The 23,839-nt window shown below is 46.3% G+C and overlaps 1 protein-coding gene across 4 annotated transcripts; it reads left to right on the top strand.

Annotated features, from left to right (window-relative positions):
* Positions 1-4,475: 4,475 nt before the first annotated feature.
* Positions 4,476-23,712, top strand: LOC122364076 (transmembrane protein 69-like). Of its 4 annotated transcripts, none has more exons than XM_043334162.1 (2): positions 4,476-4,512; positions 22,809-23,712. In XM_043334162.1, the coding sequence occupies exon 2, from the start codon at positions 22,826-22,828 to the stop codon at positions 23,135-23,137; it is 312 nt and encodes a 103-aa protein (XP_043190097.1). In that variant the 5' UTR covers positions 4,476-4,512; positions 22,809-22,825; the 3' UTR covers positions 23,138-23,712. The 4 variants fall into 4 exon arrangements, with proteins under 4 accessions (XP_043190097.1, XP_043190089.1, XP_043190074.1 ...); XM_043334154.1 differs by lacking the exon at positions 4,476-4,512 and adding an exon at positions 16,093-16,124 and having other exon boundaries at positions 22,809-23,711; XM_043334139.1 differs by lacking the exons at positions 4,476-4,512; positions 22,809-23,712 and adding exons at positions 16,140-16,276; positions 20,905-22,017.
* Positions 23,713-23,839: the final 127 nt, after the last annotated feature.

Consider the following 23,839-nt stretch of genomic DNA (forward strand, 5'->3'; position numbering starts at 1 on the left):
ATCAGTGCTGCCAGATGGGGAAGGCTGTAATCCTCCAGATCAGTTACAAAAATCCTCCAGATTCCTCCAAATCCTATTGGTAGATATAGAAAGGCGGTCTTGGACGCTGCGGGGGGCTATACCCCCAAAAAAAGTTTCCCCAAATTCTAAAAACTCATCGGATTTCGAATCCTTTCGCACTGCTGTGCAGTTTAAAAGATACTTTTTCTAATAAAAGTTAAGTTTTCGTTCTATCCTAAAAAAACGAAAATTTTCGTCGATTTCGGGGGCTACAGGGGGGCCGGGGGCATTTGCCCCAAATGTTCCCCTTAGATCCGCCAGTAGTTTGGTACCCTCGTAGATATAGCTACAGACTGAGACATTCTGCAGTCTCACGGTGATAAAGGACATGATATATCCTAACGGGTAGGGTAACGCTGGGCAGGAAAATGCCTTTTTAGTCTCGAATGTTTTATATGTTTCCATGAAATTAAATATAATAATTGGGCGACAAATCCTCCAGATTTCCCTCCAGAATAAAAAATCCTCCAAAAACGAAATTTGTCCGCAAATAGAGTTCAAAATCCTCCAGATTTGCGGAAATCCTCCAAATCTGGCAGCACTGCAACCAATGCTAGGGCGGTAAGGGCGGCCGATAAGGATATTGCAATCCGCCGAAAGAGCAAGGTTCCGGGCACCGACCCCCACCGGACACGATTTGGTAGCCGAGGTCTGTGACGTCAGCCGGGCGTGAAGTTTTCCCTTCACCATAGGCTTCACACACAAACCGGCCGAAGTTCATGCCAGGATAGCCCGGCTTGAAAGTGCAAAAATGATTAAATTTTGCCCTCAATAGATTCATTGCTTCATTTTATAACTAAAAACGTCCGTTATTAGGACTCAATGAAGGTAAAAAGTACTCAAAATCGAAGTTCAAGAAGATGCTGTCCGAGCACAATCTGGTAACATCACGTGACCTCTTTTAAGCAGAATGTATATAATTCAAGGATGTTATTACACGATTGCTGCCTAAAACATCATAAATAATACGTTTGTAACATTTATTGCTTCTGTTTAAGTCATAACATTGCAAAACGCAAAGTTTATCATGGAAGTCACGTGACCAAAGGTATAGCAGGGGTTGGGACAAGCACTCAAAGGATTTCAAGTTATTTAATTAAATTATATAAGTTTCATGATGAAATTGAAAGAATGTATTTTTTCCTAATGAAATACAAATTTCCGTATGTAAAATATTTTCCTTATGGGCGAAATTCTCCATATAAGAAATGTCAGTGACGTCACCAGGGCTTTACTGGGCTTTACTCAAAACATCGGACCTACCTGTTTCTTATAGGTATCTTGCCGGGCACATTGTCTGAACCAAGGCTATATAAACCAGGTAGAACGCTCCGGGAAAAAAGTTGGAAACAATAAATTAGTTGCGGCATTCCCTGATGACGCGAATGTGGGTCAGCGGCCGGCGGCCGGCCGCCGCTAACACTGTATGAGGAGGGATGCGCGGAACTTTTGCTTGTTGGTGATTGCGCTAGGCAGTTAAATGGTAATGTTAGGATATGTTTCGAAAGTAAATTGAACGACGCTTCGAACGCCGTCAATGAATTTGCGATACGACGACTATTTGTTTAGTTAGAGCCGGCGAACTTTTACCTTCCGGCCGCGCGCGGAGGCGATATGGTGCCACACTGGCGGTTTTTACCATAGCTCAAAATTCTTTTGAGATAAAGAGATGAAATTTGACATGTCCTATCTTTTGATCAAGCTGGATCTTATGGTACAAGTCGCATATTTAAGGTAGGTCAGGTTGTTGACCTATGTTGTCGCTCGTGAGCCTCTGCGCAGTCCTAAAACAACGCAATTTCTGAACACTCAGTGCCAAGAAATCCTTCACAGAAAGATGACACTTGGCAGAAAGAAGAGTTGTCGGTTTCTTAACGTTCGTATGTGTCGTGTTTTCACAAGAGTTTAGTAAGGTCAGGTCCGTCACGTGACCTCCCCTCATAACTCAATAGGTTTACTATCATAGAAGCGTTTATCAATCGCCGGAAATCTTAGCCAATCCCACTGGACACTGGATCCATACCCACATGGGGCCCTTTTGACTGGCCACTCCCTCTGAAATCCACAATAACATTGGGCTGCGGCCACGGTTATGTATTAATGCTTTTCATTAACAGAAATACAACTTCAACCAGCACAGTGCACGCCGCCACAACAGTCCGACCCACGTCCCTGATATCGACTAGCTCCCGGCCGGATGCACATACGCGGAGCCAATCAGTCCGAATGTGACCTGCAGCTTACAATTGCTGTGTCGCATGGCGCATGGCACAGGACGATTCCTAGCAGCTGTCGGCTGGAGTGGAGAAACAGCACGTTGCGACACACCGCGCCGGCGACAGAGCTCAGCAGGGCTGGTTGGAGGCTGGAGCCGGAGGTAAGGGCGGACACAGGCACAGACATTGCAGGACACAGGGCTGCGGAGTCGGAGTCGGAGTCGGTCGGAGTCGACAGTTGTGACCGGAGTCGGAGTCGATTTTAGAAACCCGAGCCGGAGTCGGAGTCGGAGTCACCGAAAATCTGTCGACTCCGCAGCCCTGCTAGGTCTGCGGAGTCGGAGCCGGGAGTTGGAGTCGATCGGAGTCGACAATTCTGCCCGGAGTCGGAGCTGGTTTTTGAAAGCCGGAGTCGGAGTCGGAGTCGGAGTCGCCGAAAATCCATCGACTCCGCAGCCCTGGAGGACAAATAACAGTATGTCAGTTAGGGATATAATTCAAGACGAATGATTCAAGACGGACTGAAATAATACACATTTTGCTCACTTGGATACCAACTTCAAACTTGACGTTTATGTATAGCACCATGGAAACAATGGGCACACAGGAAAGAAACAAAAGATGAGGGTTTTTTAACTCAAGGAAGTAAAACAGCCCGAAGTGCAGACAAGCACATACTTTTGGTAATAGCTATCAACTGTCCTACTCCTCTTCTCCCTTCATCAACTACTGGACACATTTGAAGCATCATATATAGCACTAATGTCCATAACCAAAGCTTGCAAGTAGTTTTAACTTCTATGAAGCCAAGGGAAATGTGCATGTAAACTCAAAATTACACATGCATGACAAAGGAAGCTTATGTAAAGAGAATAGTTGACAAAAGCATCTCATGGTTAAAATTATTCAAAACTGCACACAGGGCAAACATAAAAAGCAGCAAGTGTACTGTTCTGTTATGCTAAGAAATAATCCAAAACAAAATACAATCTTTTCATGTTTGAACTGGTTGTTCTTCTATGCCCCTTCATCCATATCTTGATTACAGATGGGCTGTTACTGTAGGCTGATGAAGTGACACTTGATTGCCTTTGTGCGAGTTTCAGTTGCAGCCTCCTTGGTACTGCACTGGAAAGCAGATTGAATTGAATGCCTCTGAAAGATAGGAATACAGGCAGGGTTCGCTGTAGTAGTGTCAATGATAAAAGACATGACATTTTTGTCCTTTGACATACATTTGTTGAAGTACAAAAAGGTACAAAATAAATTGGTTTGTTTCAAGACACGCACACTGCACAAAGCCGCACAGACATTACACAGGCATACGAAATTGGTACACATAAAATTTGATGATTAAAAAGGTCAAAACTTGCAATAATAATTGAAGTAAAAGTTACAATCACAATCATTTGATTTAAAATGACTTGACATAAGTCACAAGATGCAATGCTCCTATTCTTTTATGCTTTCATTATCCTCCACATATCAACCAGCTTGATACCAGGCTGTGCAATAGTGTGTACATAACCCCATGTTGCCATTTTATTAGAGCAAGTGGGGTTAAAACAACAATGCTAATGTCAAACCCACATCTGCAACCCGTACTGCAGTTTCAATCACCTAACAAGCACACCTTCTGGCAGTTTGATAGGCAGAATGGTCATTACTACTTTCCCCTCATATTCAACACATATTCCCTTTATACAAATACAGTTTAGACCTGGTTATGGCAAGCACTTTCGAGAAAAGATATGATTAAAGTCCAAGACAAAGGTCGAGAGAAACAACACCAACATAAAACACCGACTATGTAGCACTAATACTGTCAAATTCATAAAAATATATACATGAGTCGATCAAAAATTCACTGTAGATTTCGAAAATGGTGTCAAATGCCACTCAAATACCCCCATTCGCATGTACGAAGCAATAAAACACTGACCTTCAATTCCGCGTGCCAGTCTCCATAGGCCACTGTGTATTAAATAACGCGTTCACTGATAGCAAAAAATGAGACCCACATATGACGCGTTTGCTACCAGCCAATCAGCGCTCGAGTTACCGAGCGCTGATTGGTGGAGAGGGCCGTCGTCAGCAGCTAATTACACGTTGTTTTCCTTGAACATGTGCGTGAGCGCTGATGCTGCTCACGGGCTGTTGCCATTTTTCGTAATGCTGAAGGCACGGGAGCGAACCCCCCTGGTCTGAACCCTCGCCGTAACGGTTTTCTACGTAGGTAGGTACCGCCCGATGCTGAACCGCCCTGAGATCTTAAGAGCATTCAAATGCCGGCATAAGGGCATAAGACATTCACCTTTTATAGCCCGTCACAGGCCGACGTGGGGCCCTCAGAAATAGGCATGGAGTTCTCGGAAACCTGCATAAGGTCCCCATCAGTTGGTGACATATCAGGGAAATAAGCTAAAATTAGAGTGCTCTATTTATTGCTCCTGCCCCATGTTGAAGAGATACCCCTAAAAACGTGATCTTTTATCGGCCCTTACGCAGCAAGGCAGTAATTCTCAGACCGGTGGATGGTATCAATAGAAAGAGAATGCGTCAAAGATTAAAATGAATTAATTAAAATAACATTAAAATGTTAATTAAGCGTGGAAATTAGTCCCAAACATAAGCTAATTATTGCTTCTACCTCGGCGACGGCGCTCCCCGCAGTCAGCGGAGAAGCTAAAATAAAAGCCACCATCCTCCTCCGTAAGTCAATTTTAGAGCGGCCGAGTGGGCCGATGCGGGGCCACCAAACTGAGGTAAGACGTGGCTAGCAATTGCAAACCGCCATAGAAATCAATATCTTAAGACGTACAATATGGGATGATTACTCTGAAGCTGGAGTGAAAGCATGAGTAGATTGCAAGAAACGAAATGCATAGATTGGTTGAATTATGTACAATAGGCACAGCTCAATAGATGAAGCCATTTCCATTATGTTGACATTTGACATAACCCTTCCTCTCCTCACCTATGACCTAAGTGCATTGGCAGTTACCGGCATAGTTTTTGAGCACGAGTTTAATTCGCCATCGGACCACAATGCATGTTGCTAGGCTGCTGCAATTACAACGAACATACGAATACTGCCTTCATTTGTAGACGTTTGCAAGGTATATAAAAACACTCACTGACGTTTGTTTTTTAAGCGGTCTTTGACGTACAAGGGGGCATACCTGTCGACAACTTGAGTTTCTCCGAATTTCAAAAACTCCCAGAATTTCAATTCCTTATGCACTGTTGTAGGTACAGCTACGTTCACAAGTTTTCGTTTCCTCCTGTTCTAAAAAGGATGATATTTGTCGATTTCGTGCGTCGCTGATAAGAGGGTGCGTTTAATAATTAGGCCCAACGCTTTCTGCATCCGCGAGTACCTACCTTCAAAAGGGAACAACAGTTTCCATTTATTACACTATGGGACATGTGACAAAATGACCACTGGAACACGCATGAAACGGAGCTCATATTCCTAAAAATGTCTACAATCACTTCCTTTCTGACACTGTTAGCAAATACCATCTCAAGTTAGGTGGTTGACAGACAGTCAATGGAGATCTGGGGAGACTGAGTGATGCCAATTCACCACTTAACTGATAATGAGGGCTGAGGGCAGAGAAACAGGCAACATGCACAACTGACAACTTGACAAGTGACAAAACACTACCAATATTGCGCAGTGCACAACATATTACAGCGGCCAGCCCAAAAAATGCTTTTGGTGGCTAATTGCAAAACAAGTCACTAATAAAATATGTCTTAGTTGCAGCTGAACACTGCACAATGATCACACTGTTCACGCATTGAGTGAGATGACACAGGTGGTTTGAATCACACTTTGATACAACTGCAAATCTGAAGTGTTATTATGAGATTCATGCCTCCATGATCACAGCACTTTGGTTGTGGTTGGCATAACACTTGTAGTCTGCAGAGTTCCACATGAACTGCAGACACCTCATCTGGTGGTCTTCATGTTGCTCAACTTCTTCAGGAGGCAAATGTCGACCACCCAGCGGAAGCATGGTCCTGCAGAAAAGAAAGGTAATGCATAAGGTACAAACATTATCTGCTGAAACAGCCCCTTCTGTTGGCTGTTATTAAACTTTTAACATAACATAACAACATGTATTCCATGTATATTACATTTGTTGAAGTAAAATACTGCCGGCTATTTCAATACCAGAAAATGAAATTATATTGTGGCATAATTCACATGCTCAGCTATCAGTATCAAATAATAAAATAATTTAAAATTTGGCATATTCTATAAAACACATTCATAGAATATTCTACTTCACGTCACAAGGACTCACAATCTTTCTGTTGGGTGTTTGATTGACGCATTAACTAAGTTTGTCTTAGGTCTTATTATTACACAAAAAATTCATATTGCATTATTGTATCAAAATACTGCCAGCAATAACAAAACAAGAACATGAAATGTCAATGAGCAGGCCGCCTTTCCTAAAAATGGGTTACTTTGAAAAGAATTTTAGTTTCTTTTAAGGAAAAGGAGAAATGATTATCAGGTAATTATCAGAAAACCACTCAACCAGCAAGTGGCTGGGTGGTTTCACAGCAAACATCAAGCCAAAACATATATTTACATTTATCTAACAATTGAGCCATTTGACTACCACAAGGATATGTGAGCAAAATAAGAATCCAATTATCCAATGTTGACTTCCTTGCAAAGTTTATGCCTTATTTTATGAAAACGTGTCACTAGAATATGATACTTATCATCGAATATTATTTAATTTACGATTTATTTTGATCGAAACGCACATGGAGTCACGCGCCATTTTCGTCGACGATTAATATGATCGTGTTTCATGAAGAGATAAGGGGTTTCAATGGTCTTTCAAAGCAATAATTTGATGCAAAAATTGGTAGGAAATAATATAAAGCTGGTTCAAATGGCCATCAACCATTTAAAACACCGAAAATACTCACAACTCCGTCCCGACGACCACGCAGCACCGCGCACGCCACACTACTGGCACAATGCCAAAACTGCTGTCACAGCAGAAATGTTTTTTATTCTCGATTGCAATTATGGAATTATTTATTAAACAGAAGACGATCTTTCCGAAAAACCGACTGATTTCATACACAGATGCATGGAAAATAAAAAAATCCCGGGAAATTTATTTGTATTGTTTTGTCGATTTTGACATGCTCCTAGTTTGCAGCCATATTTCGATATGTTCTACAGGGAGTTCAGAATTATTTCAGGACCAATCTTTTCCTCGTTCATTTTCCCGTCGATCATGAAATTTTTAGAGCGGAACAATTAGTTTCCAGGCGGTCCGAGCGGTTTTCGTGAGAAGGGTGCAAAAATCGGCGTCATTTTTAGAGCCTCGACACCAGCTCAACACAGGACCCTATGGGAGACGGTGAAGTAGCGGGAGCAATAAATAGAGCGCTCTAATTTTAGCTTATTTCCCTGTAGTGTCACCGACTGCCATTGACTACCGTCGGAACTTAAATCTGCGATGGGCCCCAAAACGCCACCGTGGAGCCCTCAAAGACCTGTAGATTGCAGCCTTCAGAAACCAGCGTGGACGCTCGGGTGCCGATGTAGAATGATCAGGGATTGGTGCGGGCCAACGGTGAGTTCAGTGCGGGTTCGCTCAACCTTTCAAATGACCTGTTGACCAGTGGGATGGAATGGAACAGACTTACAAAACCAGCTGCTCGAACGGCGCCCCGGAAGGCGAAGGGACATGTTCATTTCACCTTGCTTTTTGCTAATGATATCTGCATGTCAGGGCCAAAAGGCAGTAGCTACTAGCCTGAGCACTGAGCAGGGAATGAGGGATGTATTCGGTTCAGAAGAGACTGATTCTGCTCCCAATGATAGGGGGTTGGATATGTTATCTGTGTAATTCAAACTCAGTTCTGAGTTATCACTTCAGATTCATAAGGCTTCAGAGGGTGGAGCCTTATGACCAGTGACACCAAAAATTTGTGACTTTTACATTCTTCCATTCAGTTATCAGTTACATATGTGAAAGATAAATGAAAATAACTTTAAGGGTACCCCAGGCTTGTTGAAGGGAAGGTATGAATGAACACCCGAGGACATCAGATTGCTTCCCTCTCCCAGGTAGTATTCTCACACCACACCATTGATCATATGATGTTGATATAGTTCAGGAAACAAAAGAGATATATGTGCAAATTCAGGCCAGCTGTGAACGTATCATTGATTACAATGCCTCTAATGCCACCAATACTGCACCAACTTCTAAAGCACTGAGCAGAGGTTGTAACTAATAAAGCAGACCATTTGTCGATTCAATGCTGAGTAAGGGGGTGACTGAGGTGAGGTGCAATGAGCTAAATATGTTCTGTGCTCTGCTGGACACATGTGCAGAACACATGTAGCATATTGTGCTGCACCACACATGCCAGCAACAGACTTAATTGTAGGTCTAATCTCTTCAGCTAACTCCTTGAAACAAACAGCCATCTCAGCAGCAAGTGGGTTTTGAGGGTTGGCAGCAAGACTCCTCAGTTCCTTCCTTCCAGGGCTGCAGCCTGCTGCTGGAAGCTGCCTCAGAAACCCTAGCATAGTGGAACAGCTGCTGTTAGCAGTGGAATCGGGTTGGCAGCCATCACTTCTGACTTCCGATTTTGGTCAAATGCCACTAGTTGTAGTCTGAGTCCTGTCTTTTGTACTTGTATGGTCATGTCATTGTCATACCATGCTATTGCTACAACATGAAAGATTGCATATGCACCTTATTGCCTGAAATATATCCATTCTAATAATGGAAACAAGATCATTTAACGAATTGCCATGCGACTTTGTAAGCTGCTTCAGACTGAGATTAAAAGTCAAAGGTCATAGCGAATTCTGCAGCCAAATGCTGTATGATATTCACTAGCGATAGCAGGGTAATTTACTCCAAAGGTCAAAAACCCAAAACGTTACATAAGAGGGATCTTGCTTGCTTGCTTGCTGGGTTAGGACGCGCAGCCTCGAGACCCAGGCGTCCAACTTCACTGATCGTCTTGTTCTTGGTCTTGTAACTCGGTCTTGTTGGTAGCGTTAAACGTCACCTCGGTCTTGTTGGTAGCGTTAAACTTTAGTCTCTTCCGTTTTTGTAGATGTTGATAGCATTTAACTTTGCCACTTCCCTTTTCCGTGAAAGAGGGGTACTAAGCGGTACTAAGCAAGGTATATCACGTAATAGTATAAACAGGATAGAGATATTGCGAGGGGGGATTTGCAACGGGAGGGTAAACTACGAAATGCTAGCGTCTACATTCTAGCTACTTACTAAGTGCGGGAATAAGCGGCCTCTAAGGCTAAACAAAAAATGGGAAAAACAAACGCTACAGTATTTCTAGTTACAACTTAACAGAAACCAACAAAAAATAAGTAAGTAAATAAATAAGGTTGAGATGTAGTAAGGACTAGAGACAGGTGCGCAAGAGCACCGTGTCTCACAGAGGAATTGAGCACTTAAAGACATAAGTACGCAGATGTGAACAAGACAGTTTTGACAGGACTATGAATACACAAACACACAGACGGACGACGACCAAACAACTTTGCGATCGATCACTATCCGGTCCGGAAAGATAATGACAGACAATGATCACTTTCGATTTCCTAAAACTAGTATTTTTGAGTGCACACTGTAATCAGAAGTGCTACATTGGAGATCCACGGACGGGTATGGTTACAGCTTATCTAGAAGGTTACACTGTCGAAGATACAAGAACAGAGCATCAAGTACTTCACAATCATTTCCGAGCAAGTTCTCCACTGTAGGGCGGATGCCTCTGGTCCTACAGGCTGAGATCAGACGCAGTCTCTCCACACGATATTGTCGACAATCAAGGAGAATGTGTCCCACGTCTTGTTGGCAACGACACACCTCACACACAGGCGCTGGATCATGGTCAATGATGTGTGAGTGAGTAAGTACAGTATGCCCTATCCTGAGCCGGCAAAGTACAACCTCTTCCTTGCGGTTTTCACGTACACATGATGACCAGAAACCAATGTTCGGTTTGATGACCTTCAACTGGGTGTTGCGGTAATCTTGCCACAGCCTCGAAAAGAGTTCCCTTACGCGGTCTTTCACCATAGGTATGTATTCCCGCGGTCCTACCGTGACCCTTGTCACGTTTGGTTTATCATGTGCCTTTTTGGCCCAGTAATCGGCCTTCACATTGCCACCAATACCGCTGTGACCTGGTATCCAGACTAGGGTACATTCTAAGCCAGCACATACATTGGTGTGGTTTAGTTCTAGAATAGCTTCCAGAATCGGATGATCGTCATTTTTATTTTTCAAGGCCCTGATAGCGGACAAAGAGTCCGTACAAATAAGGGCTTTTGGAATGCTTTTTGCGCGAACATACCCGATCGCTTCTCTTATAGCCACCAATTCCGCAGTAAATATGGACAAACCGTCCTGGAGCTTAAACGAGAAAAAGGCATTATTTATCGTGAAAGCACAGGTAGCGGAATCTCCTATTTTGGACCCATCAGTAAATAGGATGCGATAACCCGGGTGGTCCTCCACCAGGTCGTTGAAGGCCATCTGGATGTCAGTCAAAGTCATTTGTCGCTTGTCTTGGGTCAAAAGCATGTGCGTTTTGACCGGATGTCTTGTCCATGGGGCTGTCGACTTCGTGGGTTTAGTCACCGGAGGGGGTCTGAAACGCAATTCATTCAGCACTTTCCTAACTCTATAAAGTATTGGGAATCCTGATATTCTGTGCATATAACTTTCCGACAAGCCATGGTATGGGTCAGTAATGTCTTGCAGGTTCATTAGGTCGTAGCAGGGGTGCTTCTGGTCACCCTGTACTTTCAGGAAATACCTGACCAGAAGTTCTTTCCTTCTGACAGAAAGTGGGTGCACGTTCGTATCCACCTGCAAGGCTCGTACTGGAGACGTTCGGATGGCCCCTGATGCGATTCTCAAACATGCATTTTGTATGGTTTCTAATGACTCTATTCTTTTGTTTCCAGGTCCGTCAATAACACATGATGCATACTCCAATATAGGTCGTATAATAGCCTTGTACATGCGCAGTAGGACTATGCGGTCCGCACCGTAACTTTTTCCGGCAACACATTTCAACACGGAAATACGCTGCTGAGCTCTGCCTTTTGTATATTCCACGTGGGCATGCAAGTTCAGCTTTGAGTCCAGGATAACTCCCAAGTATTTCACCTGATCGACCAGGGAGATAGCATCGCCTCCAATGTGTAGGTCAGGAAGAACTTCCGGGTTAAGACGTTTAAGGCTACGTCGAAACAATATAGCTTTCGACTTGGTAGGTGAAAATGTGAATCCGTGTGTGGAAGCCCAGTTTCCAATCCGATCCAGTGCTTTCTGTATTTTGTGGAACAATGTTGGGATACGTCTACCCTGCGTCCAGATGGTCACGTCGTCGGCGTATACAGCATAATATATACCCTGAGGAATGTCATCCATCAAGGAATCAATTGCCAGGTTGAAAAGTATCGGCGAGATGACCCCACCTTGCACTATGCCATGCTCCTGAGTAAATACATCAGACAAGACACCACACCTCACCTGAAAAGTTCTGTTGCTCAGAAAGCCACGAATAAAGTGCATCATGTGGCCCCGGAAGCCGGTGCGGTGCATTTGGTGTAGGAGAAGAGTAGGTGATACCAAATTGTAAGCAGACTTAATGTCGAGGAATACCGCCAAGGTGCTCGAATGGTGAAGAAAGCCGTCTCTAACATGGGAGTCCAATCGAACCAAATGATCTACAGTAGACCGTCCAGTACGGAATGCGCACTGATGTTTGTTCAACAGCTCATATTTTTCAATACACCAACTCAGTCGTTTTCCAACAACCCTCTCCATTAGTTTACACAGACACGATGTCAGTTGGATCGGTCGGTACGATGTAACCAATGTAGGGTCTTTACCTGGTTTAACAATTGGCACAATGTACGAGTGGCACCACGACTCCGGGAATGTGTCTTTCAGCCATATGTGATTGAATACCTTTAGTAGCTCGTGAAGTTGGGTAGCATCCATGTGTCTTACAAAGTCATAATGCACTTTATCTGGGCCTACAGATGAGGAACCCGAGCTCTTTATTGCCTCACTTAGCTCTTCAATAGTAATTGGTCTGTTGTAGAGGTCTCGATTATCGCTACCAAAGTCTGGGAGCCGCGCCATCATCTCTTGCTCTTTGTCCAGAAAGAGCCTAGAATAGTTAGATTGAGAGCTGAGTTCCTCAAAGTATTTCCCAAAGGTGTTCGCCACAACGTAAGGATCGTCCACAGTAATGCCGTTGTGGAGTAGGACAGGGAAAGGTTTCGCTACTCTGTGCTTAGTTGAAAACTTACGTATAATATCCCACAGACGATTCATAGGTGTTCTATGATTGAACTGAGATAGAAGTTCTCTCCAAGAAGCTTGTTGAGCCTCTCTGAGGATCCGTCGGGTCTGTGCTTTGATTCTGCGATATTCTACCCGCAAGAACTGAGAGTGAGGATCGCGACGCATCCTATTTTGTGCCCGTCGGCGGTTTTGTATTGCCTCCCGACATTTATGTGACCACCAAGGGCACTGGTATTTGGTGTTAGCATTTCTCATAGGAATGAATTGTTTGGCCACATTGATAATCTCTTCAGTTAGAGCTGCACAATTATTCACTCCCATGTCGTCTTTGAAACGAAAAGTGCATGCAGATCGAAAGGCCGGCCAGTCCGCTCTCCTGGTACTCCACCCAGAAAAGACGAATGGTAGGTCTGGAACAGGTACCGCAGGTCTAAACTGGATCCGTATGGGATAGTGGTCACTGGAATGCAGATCCTTGTCTGTGTCCCATACGAGCAGATGTCCTATGTCACTGGAGGCTAGAGTCAGATCGATGTGTGATTCGGTACCTGTAGACTCATCAAACCTGGTAGGTTGACCATCATTAAGTACAAGTAGGTCATATTGATTAATAACTGTCATCCACATCATTCCTCTTTGGTCACAACACTGTGAACCCCACATCACATGCTTGCTATTCGCGTCTGTGCACAGAATGAACGGTTTAGGAAGCTGTGCAATCAGCTGTGCCAGATCAGTACATGAAAATTGTTCTGTGGGTGGCAAATACAATGAACACAATGTGATTCGTCTATTTTGGGTCCGGATAGCACAAGCGAGCGCCTGTAGTGTTGTTTGCAGTGGCAGTCGGTGATGTGGCAATCTATTCGAAACGTAGATGGATACACCTCCTCTCCTGCCCCCCTGGTCTGAGTACGCATTGAATAAAGTGTAATGAGGGAGGTTGAAAGAGTATTTGTCATTTACAATGAAATGTGTTTCCTGGAGGCAAATTGCATGATAAGAACCCTCTGTCAGCATCTGTTTGGCTTCTGCCCATTTTCCTATCAGTCCTCTACAATTCCACTGTAGGATATCCAGGGACTGGTCAGGTTGGAATTCAGGAAGCTCTCCTGAACTTTGGCAAGCTTTTTCATTAGGTTCAATGCGAGATCATTTAAACTGAGTGAGCATATGCCAAACAGTACAACAAGGAGTGTGGAATTAATGTACGCACACAAGCCCTTCGTCATCCTGGGATGAAGAGCCGTCCTTTTCATGGGACGACAAAACTGATCCAAAACGAAAAACGAAATAAAGAACATCTTCTGGAACTAAACAATGACTCTACTGAATGTCTTCTCAGACTATTAGAGTACTCTTCCAGGAAAGAAAAACAAAAATATGATCTAGTCTTACACTAGACTTAGACTCTGCTGGACTTGAAAGAAATAAAACTACCTTCTACAAAACCGTGAGAAGTTGGGAGATTAGGTGGGAGGGCGGGATGCCACCCCAGCCTGGTTTGTCACCTTTTTTCCTTTCGGTGGTTGGGTGTGCTGGAAATCCATGTGGGCTCCGTGGGGGGAGGCTAGGGGGTTCAATGGAGCAGCGCCACCAGTCTTTGTCATGCTTCCACCTCTGGTCCCAATGGGGCTTCCTCCGAGGCCATGGGGGCTCTGAGTGGGGACTTTCATCTCTGAGGGTGAGACATGTATCATGTCCTGACTTTGTTCTACTCCCTGAGAGTGGCTGTCGTGTGTTGCTGACTCCTGCTCAGCACATGCCAGGTCATACATATTCTGCTCTGAGTCAGAGAGAGTGGACAGCTGTGTGCTTTCTGATGGGGTGCCGTGCAGGTCCATGGTGTCTCTCTCTCCATCTGTGTCTGCGCTGTGCTGACTCTGCTGTGTCTGGGTCTGTTGCAGGGTGTCCGTATCAACTCCATCTCCTGAGACCTGAACTCTCACTCCTTGCTGATAGTGTTTGGGCACCCCCAGTTGAGCTTTCTGGACACTTGTGTTCTGCTGCAGGAACTGTTCGAGTAGTGTCAGTATTTTGTCCATTTTCTCCTCCATGTGGTCCATTCGGGTTTTTGAGGAGTCATTTCGGGGAGCCTCAGCTTGAACCCTCGCGGCAGTTGCATAAAGGCGTGTGGTTGGGACCTGGTGTTCTTTTTCATAGAGTCTACGAGCATGTGGGTAGGACACGTCCCTGTCAACCTTCAACTCGCAGATCTCTTTTTCTCTTTTCCAAACGGGACACTGTCTCGAAAGGCAGTCATGGTCAGCTTGGTCGCAGTTTATGCACTTTTTGGCACATGGTCCATCATGTTTGTTTTCCCCGCATGTTAGGCACACTCCCGTCGACCGGCATCTCTCCTTTGTGTGCCCATACTTTCCACAGTTGTGGCAAATGAGAGGATTGGGCACATGCTTTTTGACTTTGTACTCCACGTAGTCAAACTGGAGCTTTGTAGGGCAAGATGGTTTGTTGAAAGTCAGAAGAATCGTTGGTGTCTTTTCTAGATGGTTACCTGTTTTTCTCATAAATCGCTTGGCAGCTACCACCCCAAACTCTGCCAACCATCCCAGGATGTCATCGTCGGACAGGTCTAGAAGGTCAAAAGCATGGATAGTTCCTCGGCTTTGGTTCAGTTTTTGATCTCTCTGGATCTCACATTCCTCACCCCCAAAAAGCCTGGCATTGATGAGCTTTTCGGCCTGGGACTGATCCTGGGTTTTGACCAGAAGCCTTCCATCGTTCATGAAACTGGCCTTCTCCACTTTGTTCCTTCCACCCAGTATCCCCCTTACTGCCTGCTGGACCCAGGGCCAGCCTTTTTCTTTGACAGGTTTACCAGACAGAAGTTTTATGGTAAGATACACCCCAGTATCCTCACCATCGTCCCAGAAACTTTCAGAGAAGCCTTCCCCTCTCACCCTTTTGAAGGCCCGTTTTGGCCCCATCTTCTAGATTTGCCCTACATCAACATGCAAACCCACCTTTCGCTCTTGTAGCTACACGTCAACCTTATTTGAACTCTGACCGCTTCCAACGAAATTACAGCTCCAAACACTCTCGGAGTACTCTTAAAACCCTTTGTAGCAACAAATATCGGTCTACGTCTTAAATCTTAAATCTTTAAATAGTCGTGACTGAAACCCGTCCTCTCCGCCACGTGGTGCGCCGGAAACTGCATAAGAGGGATCAAAATCGATAATAATCAGCTTCCCCCCAACCCCAATTTCCACTGAAGCTGATACAGAAATACATGTTTACCGGTATTCGTAACTCGTGCGCCACATTCGCTATCCTATCTATACGGTTCTACGGTGCTGCCACCTAGCGAGGTGTCACGAGGCGAATTGCCCCGTGTTACATTTGACCCCGCTCTCCCCTATATGGAAGCCAGAATTCATGACGTTGCTGGCGCGTATAAAACAATTGTAATGTATTCTTTAGGTGAACAAGCCGCTGTGGTTTTGCTGCCAGCGAAAGCTCATTGGTAACCATAGTTTCGGAGGAGGCCGTGATTTGCTACAATGTCCTACTAGCAATCTAAGAACATAATTATTTCTTAGTAGGACATCGAATGTGATTGGAATATGATATCTTTAAGGGGGATAATTTTTTCGGACGCGTGTATATCACACCACGGTGAGATTTACATAATGCATCGCACTGTAGTGTAAACCTCACCCGGGTGTGATTTACACAATACACTACTCCTGTGTATATCACACCACGCGGAGACCTAACCTAACCTAACCTAACCTAACCTAACCTAACCTAACCTAACCTAACCTGACCTACTGATTTTTGCCTACCCGTGGATGAGGAAGAAGGTACTCGCATGAAGAGATTGCAAGCAATGGTAAGTCAAATATTTTTAGGTTAAGTGGTTGTGCATCAGGCTTCAGGCCTTCGGCCTGAAGCCAGATACACAACCACTTAACCTAAAAATATTTGACTTACCATTGCCTGTAATCTCTCCTAAGGCATTGCCTTCGGCACTGCACCGCTTCGCCACGAGCATTCAGACGTCGCTTTCCATATTGTATTGGTGCTTTTAAACTTGTCGGTCGGCAGCGAACCCACCGCTACCAAGGAAAAGCGAAAATGCGGGAAAAAGCGCCCGCACCGACGGGACTAGAACCCGCAACATTCGGATCATGGTGCAAGCACCTTCACCACTAGGCCAGCCGGTCAGGTGATTCCGAGGGAGAGGACGCCCGTAATACCGCCGGAATATTCGTAGTGCTTAGTCTGATCTGACCAATGGGCGAGCAGAGTCACTGCTCTGACCAATGGACGTTCAGCGTTGCTATGACGTCACATCGTGGTGAGATATACACACAGCTGCCCTCTCTGTGTATTCCTCACCCGGGTGTGATTTACACTACGTAGTAGATTTTGTGTATATCACACCGGGGTGGGTGTGATTTACACAAATGGCCGGTATTGTGTAAATCTCACCGTGGTGTGATATACACGGTCCCAAATATTATCATTTCAAGAATGGGAGAGGCTAAGAATCAAAGTAACTTACATTCTGCCTAAAAGAGACAACGATCTTCAAAGTACCTGAGGTAAATAAAAACACTTAAGCCAGTTTAACGTAATTTAAATCGGCTTATTGCGTTGCGATATTCAAATATCAAATCAAATTAAAGATAGGATGGTAATTTTCTCAGCACTAAAAACCGGTCATTTTGTGGTATTTTCGGCAAAACTAGGCATTTCCAGTTAATTTGAGGTATAACAGGGTCATTTAGCACCTAACCAGTTATAACACCTATTTAAGGGACTTTAGCACTACTTTCAGTCTAATTCGCAGTATTTTTAGTTTGAATGGCACCTAATGGTAGTCATTTCGCACTATTTTTGGTAGATGTTTAGGCATCCCTACTAAATCTAGAAGGATTTAAGTATATTATGGAGAAACAAACTACAATACTAGTCTGTACTAGCTACAGATTGTTTGTTGCCAGGTCGATTAGCGTCCTTCGGCGCATGCGTTTTGAGAGGACCGATAGGACGCAGGGCGCGCTTCTTGGACGGATTTGGCAAGGAATTTGGACAGATTGATTTGCGTACAGCCTCAGCGTGTGCCGATCATCCTGCCTTTTCTTGTCCAAGAGTGAACTGAGCGAGGTTCTTAGCATGGAGATTGGAGAGTGATGACGATTTCCGCGAGGATGTTGGGTCCTACCGTCCGCCCAAGCGTACTGGTCCGCCAGTGCTGCTGTCTTTATTCTGTCAGGTTATCTAACGGCGCTATGGGCATGTAGGTACAGCATTGCAGCAGCAAATGCTTAATCTAAATGTGCGGTGGCATTTTCCCATGCTTAGTAGGAAGCGCTCGACGTCCCTTCCGTACGTGTCGTGGAAGGGACGTGTCTGTCATTGACGCACATCAACTAGATGGATCTTGATTGTAGCATTTCGCAGCAGCGTTTCATCGTTCAGCGGCCTAACGCCTAGCCAGCTCTCATTTCGAGGGAGTGGTACTTTGCTGACTGCTGAGGAGCATGAGTGGTCACGCTGCATCGTGAGCCAGATGAAGCCGGTGGGCAGACCGCGTGTACCGTACATTTGCGTACATGATTTTGTCCCACGAACCTTAGCGATGCGCATTTTTGTCCACAAATTTACCTAATATATACCCAGCATGCCTATTAGTCGTTAGGGGGCAGCACCGGGCGTGGTGTATTGCGTAGAGGGCAGGACCTATGCAACAAAACTTGCTCCAATTCCGTTTTCATCGTGGAAGTAATACGCTGAATGGAGGATCATACTTTGATGTCCAACTTACGTACAACATAAAAAATAAATACCTCAAGGCTCAAGAATACTGTGATCATAGCAGCAGCGATCGTGCTCGGCAGTGAAATCATGAATAGTGCTCATATACCGGATTTAGTGCAAAATGAGCTACCACACACCCATTTATTATGCCAGATCTGGCATCGCCTCTGTACTAGCTAAAATAGTGCGGAATGACCGGATATACCTGTGTTTGACAGGAATTGCCTGCGAAAAGACGATAGTGCAAACTGAACTTATGATAGTGCAAAATAACTGAAATTTATGGTACTGAAAAAATTGGGACCGTGTATATCACACCACGGTGAGATTTACACAATACCGGCCATTTGTGTAAATCACACCCACCCCGGTGTGATATACACAAAATCTACTACGTAGTGTAAATCACACCCGGGTGAGGAATACACAGAGAGGGCAGCTGTGTGTATATCTCACCACGATGTGACGTCATAGCAACGCTGAACGTCCATTGGTCAGAGCAGTGACTCTGCTCGCCCATTGGTCAGATCAGACTAAGCACTACGAATATTCCGGCGGTATTACGGGCGTCCTCTCCCTCGGAATCACCTGACCGGCTGGCCTAGTGGTGAAGGTGCTTGCACCATGATGCGAATGTTGCGGGTTCTAGTCCCGTCGGTGCGGGCGCTTTTTCCCGCATTTTCGCTTTTCCTTGGTAGCGGTGGGTTCGCTGCCGACCGACAAGTTTAAAAGCACCAATACAATATGGAAAGCGACGTCTGAATGCTCGTGGCGAAGCGGTGCAGTGCCGAAGGCAATGCCTTAGGAGAGATTACAGGCAATGGTAAGTCAAATATTTTTAGGTTAAGTGGTTGTGTATCTGGCTTCAGGCCGAAGGCCTGAAGCCTGATGCACAACCACTTAACCTAAAAATATTTGACTTACCATTGCTTGCAATCTCTTCATGCGAGTACCTTCTTCCTCATCCACGGGTAGGCAAAAATCAGTAGGTCAGGTTAGGTTAGGTTAGGTTAGGTTAGGTTAGGTTAGGTCAGGTCAGGTCAGGTCAGGTCAGGTCAGGTCTAAGGTTTGGTTAAGTGTCTTGTTACCGTGCCTACTGTGTAAATCTCACCCAGGTGCTGCGTGGTTTGACACCCAGGTGTGATTTACCCACTACCGAGCACACAGTGTATATCACACCCTGGTGAGATTTACACATTGGCTAGGCCTACTGTGTAAATCACACCCAGGTGCTGCGTGGTTTGACACCCAGGTGTGATTTACACACTAGGAGCACATTGTGTATATCACACCACGGTGTGATTTACGCATTTGCCGGGCCTACTGTGTAAATCACACCCAGGTGCTGCGTGGTCTGACACCCGGGTGTGATTTACACACTAGGAGCACATTGTGTATATCACACCCCGGTGTGATTTACGCATTGCCGGCCCACTGTGTAAAGCGAAAGAAGCAGAAGACAGTAGATTCTTCAGAACTGCTTTTTAATTTTGTATGTTATTTTTAACGCATGATTGCAATGCAAAGTCACGCACAAGGGGTCGTTTCAGGAAAGATAAAACATCTACAATATGAGCTTCAATATCATGATATGGATTTTAATAGGTCCGTCCGGATTCGCAGTCTGGGTCAGAGTCAATATGTGAAGCGGGAGTCCGAGTCGGAGTCACCCGAAAATCCATCGACTCTGCAGCCCTGTACCTACCTGACCATAAAGAGATGCTGCTTCACATTGCTTTGTGGGATCAGAGGGCTGTTCACGGGCCCTGTGTGCGGTCGGACCGCACACAGCCTCCAAGCTCCGCCCACTGCGTCCCTACGTCAGCCTTCCGTCACCGCACACAGCGATCGCTGTGGCCGGTCGGGACTGGCCACAGCGGACCGTCCACCGCACGCAGCCGTGACGTCAGAACCGCCTACCCATCCCCTACCCCCACGCCTGCTGGACGCACCGCACACAGCGCACGCAGCAGTGTGCGGTGCCCGTGAACACCCCTCAGGTTATATTCTCTGATAAGTGATGACACCAGACACATTCATTGTGCATTAGAATCATGTATAGAAACAAACAACAAACAGGATTGGTGATTGGTGGATCACATGATAGAAGTTATTTCTGAGTTATGGTAGTAAGTGCTTGTTTCAAATTATGAAGGTCATGAATGATGATCCTGCTAAGGCCAAACTGAGTGATTATATTTCACTTAATGCTCAATGCGGTTGTTTGCTTATTCTGGGCATGAAGTTCTGATCAAAGTGGCATGGTTGCAACGTGCATCATGAGGAAGACTGAACAGGATGAGTTGATCCTGTCAATAGTCATTCATTATGGTGCATCCAATTCCATGAGAATGCTCGTTTTCAAAGTCACCTGATGGAAGCTGTGGCATGTGGATGCCACTCATCAGTTAGCAGTTGTTTCCATCGCCGAGGTCGGGCCGCTCTGCTGACACCCGGTGTTGCCTGTGTGCCACCAGGAGTGCGCTCAGCGTGCTGCGGTGCCGGCTGGCGGCGGGCCGGCCGCCGGTCCTCTGTTCGCCGCGCCTGCTGCCGCCGGCCGGCCGGACCGTGTGGCGCGGCCCGGCGGCTCACTCTCGCGCTCTGGTGGTGCTGGACGACCTGCGCCAGCTGCCGCAGTCGCCGCGGCCGGCGCTGCTGTTGGGCGCCGCCGGCCTGCTGCCGTTCGCCGCCGCGCCCGTGCTGATGCTGCGCACCGGCCACTTCAGCGCCGAGCTGCTGCACGCCCAGCTGGCGTACGGCGCGTGCATCCTGTCCTTCCTGGGCGGCGTGCGCTGGGGCGTGACGCTGCCGGACGGCGCGCCGCAGCGGCCCGACTGGGCCAACCTGACGCGCAGCGTCACACCCTCGCTGCTGGCCTGGGCCGGCCTGCTGGCTCCGCCCAGCGCCGGCGGCCTGATGCTGATCGGCGGCCTCGGCCTGGCCGGCTACTGGGATATGGTGATGTACGGCTACCCGGCCTGGTTCAAGGCGCTGCGCTTCTGTCTGAGCGTGGGTGCCATCCTGTCGCTGTGGACGGCGCTCATGTGCAAGTGGTTCCTGGTGGACCAGGAGAAGGCGGCTGCCAAGCCCGAGGGCGACTCCGCGAGCCAGTAGACGGACCCGAGCTCTGACCAGGGTAACAGTAGACGAACTCTATCCGTGGCGCGAAATTCAGTAGAAGAGACCGTCTTGACGACCGAAATGGTAGAGGACTCTGCCCAGGATAACGACAGACGAGCCCCAGGTCTGACGAGGACTGTACTAGGAGAACCTCGCCGTGACGAGGTCGTCAGTTTATGAGACACGTCGGACGTGTGAGTGCTGTGAACCCTGCCGGTTTGGTTTTATTGCTCACTGCCAGGCGCCAGCGCGGTCTGGCATGATCGGACACCACTGACGTTTGGTCGCGGGTATGAGTCGCTGGCAATAAGCTGAACGACCTCTAAGGCATTGGGATGGTTACTGAAGCTAATTCGCATCGGTGTGTGATAAACTTGATGACTGGTTGAAGCCTACACGTGTGTTATTCGCTGCAACAAATCCCCGGGTGTATAGAACGAACAGCATTGAGGGACACTGCTGGCTCTAAGGCCATTTTCAGTTGCATGGATTGCGTCTGGCATACCAATCGGTATTAGAAACTTGATGGCTTGCATCCACCCTCTTTTTTATGAAATATCGATTCTTTGTTCTCCGTAGTGGTCAGCAACAATCTCCGATTGGTATTACTTCACTACCTTTTCTTCGTTTCTTACTGCCTATAGCCTGGCAGATAGGACGATGCAAAGATGATATAAGAGGGTCTCCCTCATGTGTGAAAATCACGTCTGTGTGTGAAATAAAATAAATGCTGCCAAGCTTAAGCTTTTATTGTCGTCCATTTTCGCGCATTCCTGAAAAATACGAGATTTGATATGCCTGCACGCAAATCGTACCTCCACAACCAAAGAAGGTGCGACCGAAACGTAACCTTCACAGAAGCAGGATAAGTACTTGGCTTGATGACTTGGCATGACCCCGAGTAAATGACCAGGCAAAGGCTGCAACATTTTCATCCTTGTTGAATTTCGACGGCGCTATGTTGACAGGGATAACAATGAACTTACCCTCAAACGCTAACTAACTACACCTTCTTACGCCCAATTTAGGCGGCAGGGCACACATTTCAGTAATACTGCAGGCTATTTCGACAGTACGGCAGTTCGACTATGGCGAACGCTGAACTGTCGAGATCGATTGCACTATTACTGAATTGTTTGTTTTATGTCTATATTTGACCGTGAAAAGGTGTATAGCTGTGTCGACGGCTTACATCATTATTTGACAGCGCACTTTAATCACTATTCACACCTTCAAATCACCGGACGGCTGTGATTTTCAGACTCTCCCACATCGCCGATGAACTTCCAGCAGTCTCCGTTCCCGAAGCTGGACCCGGTGGTGTCCTGCTCCTCCTGGAGCCGACTGGACCGGCGGACGGATGCCGAGCAGGAGCTGCGTCTGCAGGAGCAGGAGCAGCTGGAGCTGCTGACCCGGCTGCGCCAGCAGGGTAGCGACGCGCTGCCGCTCGGACGCTCCACCGTCGACGGAGCCGACGAGGAGGATGAGGCGGAGGAGGACGAGTATGACGACGATGATAACGACGATGAGGAGGAGGATGACTCGGAGATGGCTGAGGATCTGGACCCTCCGATCGACCAGCGCTTCTGAGGCGCCGGTTACAGAGGAGGAACAGACCTCTGCACTGGCTCTCGCCTGCTGAACGAAGTTTGGTTCAGCATCTCCGTCTACGGAACTCTACCAAGTAGGTTATACTGAGCTCTGAGCTGTCTGTGTTTCATGCTGATTTTGAGTTGTGCGTACCTATACTGATCATTGGTCGATGCTCGTCTAACGTGATACTGTGTTGTGCGGTGACCGGTGTGTCCCTCAGATTGTGTGTTCTGTGCGCTGTGATGCAGTGGTGTTCGCTAGTGTATGTAACTACGAGTGTATTCCTAATCTCGACTTGCTTTTAGTGCAGTATCCCATCAGCCATCAGTTACTGTCCTGAATATTACTTATCACCAGTGACAGGCCTTCATTATTTGGAAAGGGGCAAATAAAATAGGTCATTACAATGTTGTTTTTAGCATTAGCCTTCTGAAGTTATCCGGCCCATCCTTTCGAAAGGCTTGAATATGGATAGCAAAGATCATTTACAGCGCCCCTTAGCATTAACTTCGTCTTATAGAGAATACTCCTTCGTGACTCCTTGGAAGGCGTATTGCATACACATGCCCGTTCATGTACATTATGTAATATGTACCAGAATAGCTGGCCATCGATAAGCAAGAACGATCATTAGTCAAAGTCGAGCGAGTGAGACGAGACTGACGTTAGCTCGTACAGCTTTCGGAGAGATTGGGGCAC

Source organism: Amphibalanus amphitrite, unplaced genomic scaffold (genome assembly GCF_019059575.1).
Source record: "Amphibalanus amphitrite isolate SeventyFive unplaced genomic scaffold, NRLGWU_Aamphi_draft 000027F_arrow, whole genome shotgun sequence".
Taxonomy (NCBI): Eukaryota; Metazoa; Arthropoda; class Thecostraca; order Balanomorpha; family Balanidae; genus Amphibalanus; species Amphibalanus amphitrite.